A 16,553-nucleotide genomic window follows, 5' to 3' on the forward strand; every position below is an offset into this window, starting at 1 on the left:
ATATTACATTAATATTGGACAAAAATCAGATTTTTAAAGTAAACATTCATTTTTAATGTTAAAAACTTAACTACACTATTGTGCATGCATAAAAATTATAAAGTAAAGCTAACTGAATAAAAGGGGACTTTGGCTAGTTCCCTTTCATTCTTCACAGTGAGAAATGTTTAGCTGTGCCCCAAAGAATGGTTCCCTGATCACCTTGTGGCATCAGGTGTGTTCATGTACAGGCTTTTTAGAGGAGTAGGAGGGATCATATACGTTAAATACAGACACCACTCCCACCACTTAAAGTAACAACTCGGAGCCAATCTCAACCCTGCTCGTTCTGCTTGCCCCTTGCATCCTTTTCCCAATCATTGTCTGGCTACAGCTTTTTAAAATTGTAAACTTCTTGGGGCTGTAGCTCTGCCTTGCTATTGCTGTACAGGGCCTAGCGCGTTTTGGTGGCTCAATAACAAGCCTACCCTCCTGGTTCTGTCTCTTTGCCCACAGGCTACCGAGGTGACCCGCAGCAGGAGCCAGCGGGTGGGTTGTTGTTTTTCGCACGTGGTGGAAGAGGCCTGGCTGGTGACTTTTCGGCGGAGGGAGGGAGGTAGGCACGGCTAATCTGTCACTAGCTCGCGGGGCCCCCAGTGCTGCCAGCCCAGGACCGGCTCCCCGCGTCCTTGGTGGGGACGGGGCAGCACCGATCGGGCCCGATCCAGCCGCGTGGAGGAGTCGGGAGCCGGATCGGGCCCGGGGCTGAGTCAGCGACGGCCCAGCCCTTCGCCTCCGCCTCCCGCCCCTGCCTCGCCGCCCGGAGCCACCATGAGCTGCGCCGCGCTGCTGGGGCTGAGGGGCGCCGCTGCCCCACGGCTCCTGCGGGCCACAAGCAGCAGCTCCCGCCGCTGGAGCAACCTGGGCGGCGGCTCCTGCGAGCCCCAGGCGGGCGCGGCCGTGCGGGTGGGCTGCGCCGCGGGCTTCTGGGGAGACACGGCGGCCTCAGGTACCGGGGGAGCGGGGCCGGGGAGCGGGCTGGGGAGATGCAGCCGCTCCTCCCCCCCGCAGCGCGCGCCGCGCCGCCACACACCGCACGGCCTCCCGGCTGGGGTCGCCCAGAGCGCTGGGGTGGGGTGACAAGCCAGCAAAACAAGCCTCTCGTCACCGGAAGCGGACGGGGCGGGCGCGTGTGTCCCGGGAGCGCGGGGTGGGCGGCGCGCGGAATGAGAGCCGCCGCCGCGCCTTGCCCCGCTCGCCCCCGGGCGCAGGAGCAAAACTGAGGCAGCCCCAGGAGTGGGAGTGTGTAGAGCCCGCGCTCCGTCAGCTCCCGTCCCGGGCGAGGCGGGCCAGGCGACTCCCCAGCCAGGGAGACGTAAGCTCAGAAAATTGTCGGACCCACTTGATTGGAAGGAGCATTTCTAGTGGCATTGGCAAAGCCAGCACGGGGCCTCATCTCACCCCCCCTCCTTCTGTGTCCTAGGTAGTTCTAGATGTATGGTGTGGTGTTTTGTGTTTGGGCTCTTTGTTTTTTAAAAACAGTTTCCCCTTCCTCCTCAATACATAAATAAAACAGTGATCACAACACTAAGCATCAGCCCCCAAACAACCAAATATGTAGTGTCCCATATTACAGGCACTTGCAGGTGTGAGTGATTTGCTCACACGTTGACTTTAACCCAATTGGTTAAGTGAGTAAAATTGTTTGCAGGATTGGGCCCAAAATCTTAAGTGATCTTTCTATCATTAATATATTGTCTCATACTTTGCAGTAATGTATGTTTTTCTGATTTAGTTTGTCAAAAATGAAACGGCTTTTATTTTAAAATATGACTTCCAACTCAGAGTTACTTAATATCTTTTTGATTAGTTCCTCAGCTTCTCTATGGAGGAAAACTGGATTTTCTGGTTTTTGATTATCTTTCTGAAATTACGATGTCTCTGTTGACCGCTGCAAAAGCCAAATCGCCAGTAAGGAAAGAATTATTTTAATTATGAAATAATAATTCAAGCAATTTCACATGAGAAAAGAATCAAAAGAATTGTATAATTGCTGGTTTGATTTAGTTTTCTGCGTTTTACAGTTTGAGCTGTTTGAAATGTTCAAATATCGTCACAAAGTGATCAGTATTTTAAAAGTGCTTCAAATCTTTCAAGTTGCTGAGTGATGCAGATGATCACTCAGTTGCTGAGTGATGAGTTGGCTGGAAAGCATTATCACACAAACATTAAAATTTTAAAATAAATCAGGCCCAATCCAGCCAATGGCTCCTGGGACTACTTGCATGAATAAGAATCTGTAGGAGTAGTTACTTAGTATTTACATAGGAAAATGTTAATAGTCTTACAGTGCAAACGTTTAGTCTTGATTATTTTAATGTGAGATGACAGCCGGCAGATCTGATTTGATTGACTAAACATAAAATCTTACGACTAAGAAATACCAGCAATATAGCTCTATTAGAAAGATACTGTTAATTGAAATACCAACATACTGGAAGATCAGAGTGTTATTTACTCTTGGAGGAATTCTGTACCACTGTGTATGCACAGAATTTATGTCCCCTGCAGATTTCTTTGCTTCCCTGCAGAAAAATGGCTTTCTGACGGGGAAGCAAGGGGAAGCCACAAGAGCGGTCATGCGACCCTCCGTAGCAGTATATTTCGGATGCCCAGGGCAGCCGGCAGAGAGGTAAATCATTGTGGGGCAGGGGCCGGGACTGGGGAAGATCTGGCTGGTGGCTCCTACGCTGTGCCGGGCTCAACTGCTAGTCCCGGCGAGGCTGAAAAGGACAGGACTTCCTCTTCCCCTGCATGGCTTCTGGGGCTGGGTCAGACCCACCCCCAGATTTCTCCCCCAGCTACAAGAAGCACTGTAAACTCCCCCCCTTGCTTCCTGTACCCATTGCTCCTCAGCTGCAAGGGGAGGGATCCCTGTACAGGGAGCTGCTCCCCCATCTGCTCTACCCCTGTGCATCCAGACCCTCTCATACCCAGTCCCTCCTCCTGAGCCCCCCACCCCCGATGAGCTCCACTTCCCGTGCACCTGGACCAGCCCAACAAGCCACCCGGATCCCCACCCCACCAAACCCCATCCAGCTGCACCTGGATCTCTGCCCCACTCCCCCAGCATCTGGACGCCCCACTGAGCCTCCCCATACCCAGACCCCCCTGCCGAGCTCTATCCGCCCCACACCCAGACTCCCTCCTGCTTAGCCCCAACCACCTTCCCTGGATCCCCCTGCAGAGTCCCATTACCATTGCACCAAGAACCCTCCAACAAGCCCCTGTGCATCCAGAACCCTCCCCCCCCCCCCGCACCCAGATTCCCCACTGAGCCGCCCACACCCGGATTGCCCCACACACAACCCTCTCAACCCACACCTGGAGCCCCCCACACTAAGCCCCTCCACACTTAGATCCTACTTTGTTGAGCCTGCCTGCTCATACCTGGTTCACCTGGAATGGAGGGGCAGGACCCTGGGGTATTTCTGGGGCAGGCCCGATCCTTGCAACTGTATCAGGGTTTGGGTGCAGCCTCATTGCTGAGGCCGTGTCCCAGGGTGGTAGCTGCATAGTGATCTTCCACCTCTGTGCAGCCAGTGGCCTGTGCTCCCCAAAGCCATGCTGAAGCCTCCACGTTTATTTGACAAATAAAATTTGCAGAATTTTATACAATTTTAAAATACTGTGTGCAGAATTTTTATTTTTTTGGTGCAGAATGCCTGCAGGAGTAGTCACTGTAGTTTCTATTATTCATTCTTATTCTGTAAATTATAGTCATGTCTGAAAATAAGATGCACTTTAATATAAACATAGTAATAGTACAATAGCTTCATAAGTTTAATAAACATATTATAACAAAATTTGAGATTCAAATACTTGATCTTGGCTGCTCCAGAGATCGCTGCATTTCAGTGGAGGAGGAAATGATCCCTCACCATTCATATATCAATTTAAGGGTTCAATCTTGAGTGGTACTAAACATCATTAGCCTTTATTATTTCAGCAGTTGGCCAGTCCCTCATAAGGTCAGGCCTATTGAATTCAAAAGGAGTTTTCCCATTATCTTCAGTGGGAGCAGGGCTGAGTCCGTAGGCCTTGATCCTGCAAAGACTTAGTCACATGAGTAGTCCCACTAGATTGTGGATGAGTTCAATTTAAAGTTAAAAACAATGGGCCAAATATCTGCTAATGAAACTGGCAAAACTTCATTGCCTTCAAAGGAGTTCCGTCAGTTTATGCCAGCAGAGAGTTAGGCACACATGGCTTGAAATTTGAATGCATTGTCTCAATTCATAGGGCTTCAATAAAACTTCTCCTTGAATGGGATAGCTGTGAATTGTTTTGTTGTACATTGTCAATATTTAGTATTTTACTTTATAATTAGAATTGATTGGATCATTTGTTCCCTGTATGATTCCAAAGGCTAATTAAAAATAATGGTATTTATAATATATAATTAGACTCCTGTAAAAATATAGTGATGTCCGTTTGTGTTGTATTTATTTTAATCTATATATTGTTAAATTAAGAATTTTTTTATTTTAGAGAAACATTTTACAGGTTTCCTTTAGAAAAAGAAATCCAACATTTTTAATTATAGAATTAAGAAAATGAGTATACGCTGTTTTTCGATCTTTTCTGCAACCCAAGAGCCAATAAAGAGAAGGAGTTGATTTACCTATGACCAAGATTTGGCAAGTCAATTATATAACTTCTTATTATTTCAGGATTTGGGTTACACTCCTGATTTTGTGTTGACTGCAATGGGTCCCTATATTAAGGACATTCACAGGAAAGGTATGCTATAGAATAATATGGGTTGGATAACTTTAATAATTTATAGCTTGATCTTTGAAGTGCTCATCACTCTTAACTACTATCATCTTCAGTATTAGTTGGGGTGCTCAGAACTTCACAAGATCAGATCCTTAGTGTTCATATCTTCATTGTGTACTTTGTTACTTCAAATCTGAATATAGGAAGTCTGACTGTTTTTTCTACGTTTTGAATGAAAACATTCAACAAAGGGAATTCTCATTTTCCCCATACCTAATACACTATATATTACCTACTGTATAAATTGAGCTATGCATTTATTTTAAAAGGGAAACTGCATTTTTCTTGTCTTCTTTGAGATGTACTTTTATCCAGTTTCATGTTAACTGTTTCGTGAATGGGGTGGGAAATGGTTTTCCCATCCTAGGGAATTTTCAAATTTGAAAAAAAAAAAAAATCCAAAACATTCCCCATCCTGAATTGGGCAAGTATCTTGAAAACTTCAGTGAACAGAAAATCTGGGAAAAAAAATTGATTGGGTCAACTGGAATGTTTCACTTTGATAATTCTGAAACATTTTGTTTTGATTTCAACCATTTTATTTTTCTCTTTTTTAATACTATAAATTACATTTCAAAATGAAAAGTCATTTCGAATTGAAAAACAACCTTTTCATTTAGAAAGTGTCAAAACAGGATGTTTAGACAATTTAAAACTTTTGTTTCAAAATTTTGTCTAAAAGCAAAAATCTATCACAACAAACCCTTTCCTTTGAACAGTTTTGCTTCTGATCAGCATTTTCCAATGAAAAAACATGTCATTAAAAATTCCTGACAATCTATCTGTTTATATTAATAGAGAGATAAAGTGGGTGAAGTAATATCTTTTACTGGACCAACTTCTGTTGGTCGAAGAGACATACTGATTTATGCTAATAGAAGGTTTATGCTAATAGTATGCAGCCATACTGATATTCTTCACAACTCCTTAGAAGTCAGATTTGTGGATAATCTCCCTAAAATCCTCTCACAATTCCAGATTATGCCTGCAATGTTAGAATAGCTGTATGTTTTTGCCCAAGAGTCTTCAGTGAAGTAGTGAACAGTGTAGATGTTTAAATTATTATTAGGTTTGAGAGTTGTACCAGTCACAACTATTGTTTATCTGTTGACTTGATAAGAAAGCACAACATTTGGTGTATTGTTCTGATTGATCATGTGCTTGACAACATGCAACAGTGCATCCTGGGGCTCAGGTGTTAAGCCTTTTTTGTAGTATAACTGGTGGTTTTAACACTGAACTTTTTGTTCTGTTAAGGGGTTCGTGTCATTAGTAATGCTGGTGGAATGAATCCACTTGCGTGTGCTGCTGGTCTTCAAGAGGTGGCAAAGAAAGCTGATGTTGATTTGAAAATAGCTGTTGTTGCTGGAGATGATCTGATGGGCGAGGTATTTTATTGATATTTTATGGCTCAGTAAAAGTGTGGGAAGTTTGATTAATTCTTTCATACAGCACAGAGATGACATTTAAAATATGTGGTGTCATTGGGAGCATCACTTTTGTTTAATTATTATACATTGCATCATTATTTGAGAAAATAACCTCTGTCCTTGATCTGTTTTATATATGGCATGCACAAAGTTAAATGTATATTTCTCAAATCAAATTTATCTTAAATGTGCTAGATTGATTGCAGTCATGGCTGATTCCATAATCACTACTAGGGATCATGTTTTCTATTTGCTAAACTCAGAAGGCATGAGTTATCTGATCTGAGGGATTACAAGAGCCCAAAGTAGCTCAGGTGTTTCAGTTCTTAGTGTTATATTCTCAAAACTGACATGTTTAGTATAGATAAACAGTAACTTGAGTGTGCCTAGAAGTTAATGAATTCTCCTTTTTGAGCTGACATTGTAAAACTAGTTTTGGATCTAATGTACTAATAGCCGGCCCCTCTGTTATTTTACCTTGTCTTTTGTCTGTGGTTCAACAAAATTCTAATCATACTAGTATTTCCAGTGGATCATGTTACAAAAGTAGATATTTATTTGTGGGGGCAAGATGAAAATGTTTTGTAACCAGACAGGACATTTGAATTTCTAGTATGTTTAACATTGAGAAAAATGTCATTTTTTTCCCAGCTATTCATGAACAATGGTACATAAGTTATGTGTTAGAAAAATAACTCATTTTAAATGGAATGATTTTTGTGCTTCAGATCCATTTAAAATAAAAGTTAATAATACAGTCCATGGGTGAAACCTGGCCCTACGAAAATCAGTGGGAGTTCTGCCATTGACTTCAGGGGCCAGAATTTCACCCCAAATCTGCTCCAACTCCCCTTGTGCTTAGTCTGAGTAGTTACTTTGGTTTTAGCTGTGGAGAGGCTGTAGAGTTGCTTAATTAGTTTTCCCTTGAGGATACCTTTAATGGCAGATACCCTGGCCTGCCTCAAACACTGTAGTACTAGGCTTGGCAGTCTGCAGAAGGTGTAACCCCGCATGCATCAGGTCCGCAAGTCCTTGTCCACTTTGCACAGAAGCTCAGCCACTGTATCTAAGGCTCTCTGAGTGCAGAGAAGGCAGGATTTAGCCCTAAGCTATTTTTTATTTCTAGTTGCTGTATAAACTAAATAACAGTGAATCTTTGATCTCTTAAATTGAACATTCCATAGTTTGCACAGACTCAAAGCTTCATGTCTATTGACTGTTTCCAATACAGTAGAACCTCAGAGTTACGAACACCAGAGTTACCAACTGACTGGTCAACCACACACCTCATTTGGAACTGGAAATGCACAATCAGGCAGCAGCGCAGAGAGAGAAAGAAATAAAATAAAAGCAAATACAGGACAGTACTGTGTTAAATGTAAACTACTAAAAAATAAAGGAAAAGCAGCATTTTTCTTCTGCATAGTAAAGTTTCAAAGATGTATTAAGTCAATGTTCAGTTGTAAACTTTGGAAAGAATAATCATAACGTTTTATTCAGAGTTACAAACATTTCAGAGTTATGAACAACCTCCATTCCCAACGTGTTCCTAACTTGGGGTATGTCTACACTACGGAATAAGGTCGAATTTATAGAAGTCGTTTTTTTAGAAATCGGTTTTATATATTCGAGTGTGTGTGTCTCCACAGAAAATGCTCTAAGTGCATTAAGTGCATTAACTCGGCGGAGTGCTTCCACAGTACCAAGGCTAGAGTCGACTTCCGGAGCGTTGCACTGTGGATAGCTATCCCACAGTTCCCGCAGTCTCCGCTGCCCATTGGAATTCTGGGTTGAGATCCCAATGTCTGATGGGGCTAGAACATTGTTGCGGGTGGTTCTGGGTACATATCATCAGGCCCCCCTTCCCTCCCTCCCTCCGTGAAAGCAAGGGCAGACAATCGTTTCGCGCCTTTTTTCCTGAGTTACCTGTGCAGACGCCATACCACGGCAAGCATGGAGCCTGCTCAGGTAACCGTCACCGTATGTCTCCTGGGTGCTGGCAGACGCGGTACGGCATTGCTACACAGTAGCAGCAACCCATTGCCTTCTGGCAGCAGACGGTGCAGTACGACTGGTAGCCGTTCTCATCGTGTCCGAGGTGCTCCTGGCCACGTCGGCTGGGAGCACCTGGGCAGACATGGGCGCAGGGACTAAATTTGGAGTGACTTGACCAGGTCATTCTCTTTAGTCCTGCAGTCAGTCCTATTGAACTGTCTTATGGTGAGCAGGCAGGCGATACGGATTGCTAGCAGTCGTACTGTACCATCTTCTGCCGGGCAGGCAAGAGATGAGGATGGCTAGCAGTCGTACTGTACCATCTTCTGCCGAGCAGCCATGAGATGTGGATGGCATGCAGTCCTTCTGCACCGTCTGCTGCCAGCCAAAGATGTAAAAGATAGATGGAGTGGATCAAAACAAGAAATAGACCAGATTTGTTTTGTACTCATTTGCTTCCCCCCCTCCGCTGTCTAGGGGACTCATTCCTCTAGGTCACATTGCAGTCACTCACAGAGAAGGTGCAGCGAGGTAAATCTAGCCATGTATCAATCAGAGGCCAGGCTAACCTCCTTGTTCCAATAAGAACAATAACTTAGGTGCACCATTTCTTGTTGGAACCCTCCGTGAAGTCCTGCCTGAAATACTCCTTGATGTAAAGCCACCCCCTTTGTTGATTTTAGCTCCCTGAAGCCAACCCTGTAAGCCGTGTCGTCAGTCGCCCCTCCCTCCGTCAGAGCAACGGCAGACAATCGTTCCGCGCCTTTTTTCTGTGCGGACGCCATACCAAGGCAAGCATGGAGGCTGCTCAGCTCACTTTGGCAATTAGGAGCACATTAACCACCACACGCATTATCCAGCAGTATATGCAGCACCAGAACCTGGCAAAGCAATACCGGGCGAGGAGGCGACGTCAGCGCGGTCACGTGAGTGATCAGGACATGGACACAGATTTCTCTGAAAGCATGGGCCCTGCCAATGCATGCATCATGGTGCTAATGGGGCAGGTTCATGCTGTGGAACGCCGATTCTGGGCTCGGGAAACAAGCACAGACTGGTGGGACCGCATAGTGTTGCAGGTCTGGGACGATTCCCAGTGGCTGCGAAACTTTCGCATGCGTAAGGGCACTTTCATGGAACTTTGACTTGCTTTCCCCTGCCCTGAGGCACATGAATACCAAGATGAGAGCAGCCCTCACAGTTGAGAAGCGAGTGGCGATAGCCCTGTGGAAGCTTGCAACGCCAGACAGCTACTGGTCAGTTGGGAATCAATTTGGAGTGGGCAAATCTACTGTCGGGGCTGCTGTGATGCAAGTAGCCCACACAATCAAAGATCTGCTGATATCAAGGGTAGTGACCCTGGGAAATGTGCAGGTCATAGTGGATGGCTTTGCTTCAATGGGATTCCCTAACTGTGGTGGGGCCATAGACGGAACCCATATCCCTATCTTGACACCGGAGCACCAAGCCCCCGAGTACATAAACCGCAAGGGGTACTTTTCGATAGTGCTGCAAGCACTGGTGGATCACAAGGGACGTTTCACCAACATCAACGTGGGATGGCCGGGAAAGGTACATGACGCTCGCATCTTCAGGAACTCTGGTCTGTTTCAAAAGCTGCAGGAAGGGACTTTATTCCCAGACCAGAAAATAACTGTTGGGGATGCTGAAATGCCTATATGTATCCTTGGGGACCCAGCCTACCCCTTAATGCCATGGCTCATGAAGCCGTACACAGGCAGCCTGGACAGTAGTCAGGAGCTGTTCAACTACAGGCTGAGCAAGTGCAGAATGGTGGTAGAATGTGCATTTGGACGTTTAAAGGCGCGCTGGCGCAGTTTACTGACTCGCTTAGACCTCAGCGAAACCAATATTCCCACTGTTATTACTGCTTGCTGTGTGCTCCACAATATCTGTGAGAGTAAGGGGGAGACGTTTATGGCGGGGTGGGAGGTTGAGGCAAATCGCCTGGCTGCTGGTTAGGCGCAGCCAGACACCAGGGCGGTTAGAAGAGCACAGGAGGGCGCGGTACGCATCAGAGAAGCTTTGAAAACCAGTTTCATGACTGGCCAGGCTACAGTGTGAAAGTTCTGTTTGTTTCTCCTTGATGAAACCCCCCGCCCCTTTGTTCACTCTACTTCCCTGTAAGCTAACCACCCTCCCCTCCTCCCTTCGATCACCGCTTGCAGAGGCAATAAAGTCATTGTTGCTTCACATTCATGCATTCTTTATTCATTCATCACACAAACAGGGGGATGACTACCAAGGTAGCCTAGGAGGGGTGGTGGAGGAGGGAAGGAAAATGCTACACAGCACTTTAAAAGTTTACAACTTTAAAATTTATTGAATGCCAGCCTTCTTTTTTTTGGGCAATCCTCTGTGGCGGAGTGGCTGGTTGGCCGGTGGCCCCCCCACCGCATTCTTGGGCGTCTGGGTGTGGAGGCTATGGAACTTGGGGAGGAGGGCGGTTGGTTACACAGGGGCTGTAGTGGCAGTCTGTTCTCCAGCTGCCTTTGCTGCAGCTGAACCATACACTGGAGCATACTGATTTCGTCCTCCAGCAGCCTCAGCATTGAATCCTGCCTCCTCTCATCACGCTGCCGCCACATTTGAGCTTCAGCCCTCTCTTCAGCCCGCCACTTACTCTCTTCAGCCCGCCACCTCTCCTCCCGGTCATTTTGTGCTTTCCTGCACTCTGACATTATTTGCCTCCACACATTCGTCTGTGCTCTGTCAGTGCGGGAGGACAGCATGAGCTCTGAGAACATTTCATCTCAAGTGCGTTTTTTTTTCTTTCTAAGCTTCACTAGCCTCTGGGAAGGAGAAGATCCTGTGATCATTGAAACACATGCAGCTGGTGGAGGAAAAAAAAAGGGACAGCGGTATTTAAAGAGACACATTTTATAAAACAGTGGCTACACTCTTTCAGGGTAAACCTTGCTGTTAACATTACATACATAGCACATGTGCTTTCGTTACAAGGTCGCATTTTGCCTCCCCCCACTGCGTGGCTACCCCCTCAACCCTCCCCCCTCCCTGTGGCTAACAGTGGGGAACATTTCTGTTTAGCCACAGGCAAACAGCCCAGCAGGAATGGGCTCCTCTGAGTGTCCCCTGAAGAAAAGCACTCTATTTCAACCAGGTGACCATGAATTATATCTCACTCTCCTGAGGATAACACAGAGAGATAAAGAACGGATGTTGTTTGAACGCCGGCAAACATACACTGCAATGCTTTGTTGTACAATGATTCCCGAGTACGTGTTACTGGCCTGGAGTGGTAAAGTGTCCTACCATGAAGGACGCAATAAGGCTGCCCTCCGCAGAAACCTTTTGCAAAGGCTTTGGGAGTACATCCAGGAGAGCCGCTAATGCCAGGGCAAAGTAATCCTTTCACATGCTTGCTTTTAAACCATGTATAGTATTTTAAAAGGTACACTCACCGGAGGTCCCTTCTCCACCTGCTGGGTCCAGGAGGCAGCCTTGGGTGGGTTCGGGGGGTACTGGCTCCAGGTCCAGGGTGAGAAACAGTTCCTGGCTGTCGGGAAAACCGGTTTCTCCGCTTGCTTGCTGTGAGCTGTCTACAACCTCATCATCATCATCATCTTCTTCGTCCCCAAAACCTGTTTCCGTATTGCCTCCATCTCCATTGAAGGAGTCAAACAACACGGCTGGGGTAGTGGTGGCTGAATCCCCTAAAATGGCATGCAGCTCATCATAGAAGCGGCATGTTTGGGGCTCTGACCCGGAGCGGCCGTTCGCCTCTCTGCTTTTCTGGTAGGTTTGCCTCAGCTCCTTCAGTTTCACGCGGCACTGCTTCAGGTCCCTGTTATGGCCTCTGTCCTTCATGCCCTGGGAGATTTTGACAAAGGTTTTGGCATTTCGAAAACTGGAACGGAGTTCTGATAGCACGGATTCCTCTCCCCATACAGCGATCAGATCCCGTACCTCCCGTTCGGTCCATGCTGGAGCTCTTTTGCGATTCTGGGACTCCACCATGGTCACCTCTGCTGATGAGCTCTGCATGGTCACCTGCAGCTTGCCACGCTGGCCAAACAGGAAATGAGATTCAAAAGTTCGCAGTTCTTTTCCTGTCTACCTGGCCAGTGCATCTGAGTTGAGAGTGCTGTCCAGAGCGGTCACAATGGAGCACTCTGGGATAGCTCCCGGAGGCCAATACCGTCGAATTGTGTCCACAGGACCCCAAATTCGAGCCGGCAAGGCCGATTTAAGCGCTAATCCACTTGTCAGGGGTGGAGTAAGGAAATTGATTTTAAAAGCCCTTTAAGTCGAAATAAAGGGCTTCATCGTGTGGACGGGTGCAGGTTTACATCCATTTAATGCTGCTAAATTTGACCTAAAGTCCTAGTGTAGACCAGGGCTTGGAGGTTCTACTGTAGCTTATAAAGTACTAGCTGGTTTCTTTAGTAGGTAACTTATTGTGATTTGGTTTAAGGTAGTTTATGGTTGGTAGGTTTGCTGTTTGGGTGCCTTAAGACATTTGAAATCTAGGTAATATTGTACTAAGAGGCTGCATTTTTCCTCTAGACCGCCTATGCAAAAACAAAGAGAATTAGAATGGAAAATGCTGTGTTTCATATAGTATTTTTTGCAGATGTGATTATTTTCCCTTTAACTCAGGAAGTCTAGCAGAAAATTGTTAGATATTTCAGTGCATTGTATGTTACACTTGATGGGAAAACTGATATAACTTTAGACAGAGATGGACACACGGTTGTTCAAACGTACTTCAAAGTGATGGACACACGGTTGTTCAAACGTACTTCAAAGTGTCACAGATTGGTCTGCACCCTCTCAAATTATTAATACAGGGGCATGGCCAACCGACACTACAATTCCTAGCATGCCATTAAATGTGAAGAAAGCTGGAATCTGCTCCATTGTTTACAAATTAGGTGTAGCCCTTTGACTTCCGGGGTGAAATCCTGACCCTACTGAAGTCAGTGGGGGTTTTGTCAGTGGGGGGGGGGGGCAGGAATTCACCTTTGGTATGTTGCTGATCTAATCATCCCATGACCACAGTTTAGACATTCCTGATCTGCAGTCAGCATTTAGATTCTCTAATTTGTTAGTCCAGTAGTCAAATGAGTGACACATAGTTATGTAGATGATAATTAGAGCCCTGTGTGGATTCAAAATTTGTATCTGTATCTGATCCACGATTTGCGAACACAGTCCTCTGATATAAAGCAGATATCTGCAGATTTGCAGGGCTCAAATGATAATGATCTGTATTGTTGACACTAAACATTTTAAATTGATAAATGCAATGTGATAAAACTTTAGTGTATGTAAAGTTCCAATATTACACTTAATAAAAAGAAATGTAGCAGAAGTGAAGATTTTTGTCAGATGCTAAGTTGCTAATCAATTAGAGGAGTGTCTGTCTGTCTTAGCTTTGGTAATGAGAAATAGGGATGGACTGAAGAGAAAAGGTCAAAGATCAAGCCACTAAAATCCAATTTATTAACTGGGTCAATACAGAAGGCCTGCCGGCACCTGTAATGTTGAAAGCTGTGTAGGATTAGACGTTAGGTTCTCAGAAAGGTTGTTTAGATAGGTAATCCGGATCCAAATATTGCATATGACCCCAGAGAAGTTTTTCCACAATTAATGAACTGTCAGCTCTCCACTTTAAGATTGAATTGATATTGCGCTACTGAAACCAGTGCGGTGAGGCCTGAGCCTCAACACTAGCTTCATTTTCTGACCTTTCAACTACTGTGATTACAGCAGATATTTCTGTGGAAAGGGTTTGGCTGTGTTCAATTTTAAACGTGTTAAGGCCATCTGAAGAAACTGTAACTTACAATGAGTTGATAAATTGAGTAGGTTTATTATCTTTGAAGCTGAAGACTTTGTTTCCTCTGATTTCACAAAAGCTCTAGTGAAAAAAGACTAACTCAGCCTCTTATTGGACAGTGTTTGTTAAATACTTTTTGTTAGGTATTTTAACAATACCATTTTGCCTAGAGTTACTAAAAGGTGGATATTTGCTGTTGTCTGATATTTAATACTGTAAAATATTCATAGACCTGGATGTTTTAACAGAAAGACAACCTAAAAGGAGCTGGTATCACAGATATGGAGAGTGGGAAGCCATTTCCGGAGAATATTCACAGCATGAATGCATATCTTGGGTGAGATATTTTAAAAAGTTGTATGTTTTGTATGTTGTTTTAAAAATGTTGATGTCATACACATTCCATTGATTGCATCAAGATTGTTTGTTTTGGTTTGCAAGTAAAATAATAATAATGTAGTGAATTAATGGTGTTGGGCAGCCTGCAAAATCAGATTTATTTTCTTTCTGTCTCATAAATATTTAGCACTGTGATTTTCCTGTAGTAGCTCTTTGGCATCACATCTCTCACCATTCATCCTCAGCTTTTATTTCATGCCAAAAAAATTTTGTTCAGTTTAATTTTAAACAATACCAACAATCCCTTGAGATCCATATGCAGAGGCTCCTCTCCTTGCATGGAACAGGTGGCGGGGGTGGTGGGAGAGGGGGCAGCTGCTCTGGAGGCATCATCCCTAACCAAAAGCATTGGAATCTGTGGAAAAAAAGTAATATAATCTTAGGCTGCATTAGCTTTTCTATGGCGCCTCTCCTTGCTGTGAAACTCCTGATGAAGCTGGGCTGTCCAGGAGTCTCTGCGTAGGTGGCCCTGCCCTCCAGAACCTTTATGGATCTGAGGATTCTGGTAACCAAACTTCCTGACTGTCCCATGGGGAACATAAGTGTTCTTTCCTCCTGGGGGAAAGGTTCAGAGAAAACTTCAGAAGAGGAACTTTCAAGAGTTTTCTTCCACTTGTCCCGCTTCTGCAGGTTTTTCTGTGGAACGGGGTGGTCTGGCCCATCATTCCTATTCTATATCACTATTTGACTGTTCAGAATTTTTTAATAGCGGTCCAGTTATAAGTATACACACATGCTTGGTTTACTTGCAGACAATGAATGTGTTGGCATATGATTCTTAAAAGACTAAATGTCTTTGGTTCTCTTTACTTTTTCAAAATACTACTTTTGTAACTCTTCTCTCTTTGATTTTTGGCAGTCCAAAGTCTTTTGTTTGCAGAGAACATAAGATATGTTTTAGCTCAGCCATAAGTTGTTGGCTTGATGCAGGGATCACTGGGAGAAACTGTGTGACCTATTTTATACAGGAGGTCAGACTAGATCAGGGTTGGGCAAAATAGAGCCCGTGGGATGGATCTGGCCCGTCTAACGTTTCTGCCCAGCCTGCCTTGACTAACATTTCTGTCCGGCCTCCTCTGCCCCCTTGCGATCTCTGAGTCCGGGCTGCTAAAAGTCCTGCAGAGCAGCAGGGTGCTCAGGCAGGCTGCCTGCCTGCCATGGCCCCACGCAGCTCCCAGAAGCGTCCGGCTGCTGTTGGCATGTCTCTGCATGCCTGTGGCGGGAGGGAGGGGAAGGCAGCTCCGTGCGCTGCCCCTGCCCCCAACACCATCCTCATAGCTCCCCTTGGTCCTGAAACTGGCCAATGGGAGCTGCAGGGGCGGTGCATGCAGGCACGGGCAGCACACGGAGACCCGCTGTCCCTCTCCCCACAAGGGGCGTGCAGAGATGTGCCAGCAGCAGCCAGCCGCAGCCACTTCCGGGAGCGGCCTGGGGCTATGGCAGGCAGGCAGCCTACCTGAGCTCTGCTACACTGCTGGCCGGGAGCCACCTGTGGTAAGCGACTCCCAGCCAGAGCCTGCACCTTGTACCCCTTCCCGCACCCCAACCCCCTGCCCCAGGTCAGAACCCCCTCCTGCACCCGAACTCCCTCCCAGACCCTGCACCCACTCCCCTGCCCCAGCCCGGAATCCCCTCCTGCACCAAACTCCCTCGCAGAGCCCACACCCTTCACCCTGTCGTGCACCCCAACACTCTGCACTGGCCTGGAGCTCCCTCCTGCATCCAAACTCCCTCCCAGATCCCGCATCCCCTCCATTAATATAGTAGAAATGTGGGGCCTGTGACGACTTACCAAAATTCGTGGAGTGGCCCCCCTGCGAAAATTATTGCCTGCCCCTGGACTAGATGATCATAATGGTCACTTCTGGCCTTAAAATATATGATGCTACATAGCATAATCAGATAAGAATACAAATATATTGTAAGCTTTTTGTTGTAAATTTACTGCGGATGAAAGCTGCCAGAGTTCTAGCCCATACTATATATAGTGATCTCCTAACATACCAGGTACAACATAAGCAGAAGCAATGCAGTATTCCCCACATAGCCCCATTATTATGCTTTCACCCTGTTCCGTAGGGACA

General features: G+C 45.8%; 1 protein-coding gene across 1 annotated transcript in view; it reads left to right on the top strand.

Annotated features, from left to right (window-relative positions):
- Positions 1–601: 601 nt before the first annotated feature.
- Positions 602–16,553, top strand: part of LOC125635584 (uncharacterized) — a 106,541-nt gene continuing 90,589 nt past the window's right edge. Inside the window, exons 1-5 of the mRNA XM_048847443.2 lie at positions 602–988; positions 1,850–1,950; positions 4,713–4,782; positions 6,079–6,209; positions 14,319–14,407. Of these exons, the coding sequence (XP_048703400.1) occupies positions 811–988; positions 1,850–1,950; positions 4,713–4,782; positions 6,079–6,209; positions 14,319–14,407 (569 nt within the window). The 5' untranslated portion in view covers positions 602–810. The remainder of the gene's footprint in view (positions 989–1,849; positions 1,951–4,712; positions 4,783–6,078; positions 6,210–14,318; positions 14,408–16,553) is intronic.

The sequence above is a fragment of the Caretta caretta genome, chromosome 4 (genome assembly GCF_965140235.1).
Source record: "Caretta caretta isolate rCarCar2 chromosome 4, rCarCar1.hap1, whole genome shotgun sequence".
In the NCBI taxonomy this organism is placed as follows: Eukaryota; Metazoa; Chordata; order Testudines; family Cheloniidae; genus Caretta; species Caretta caretta.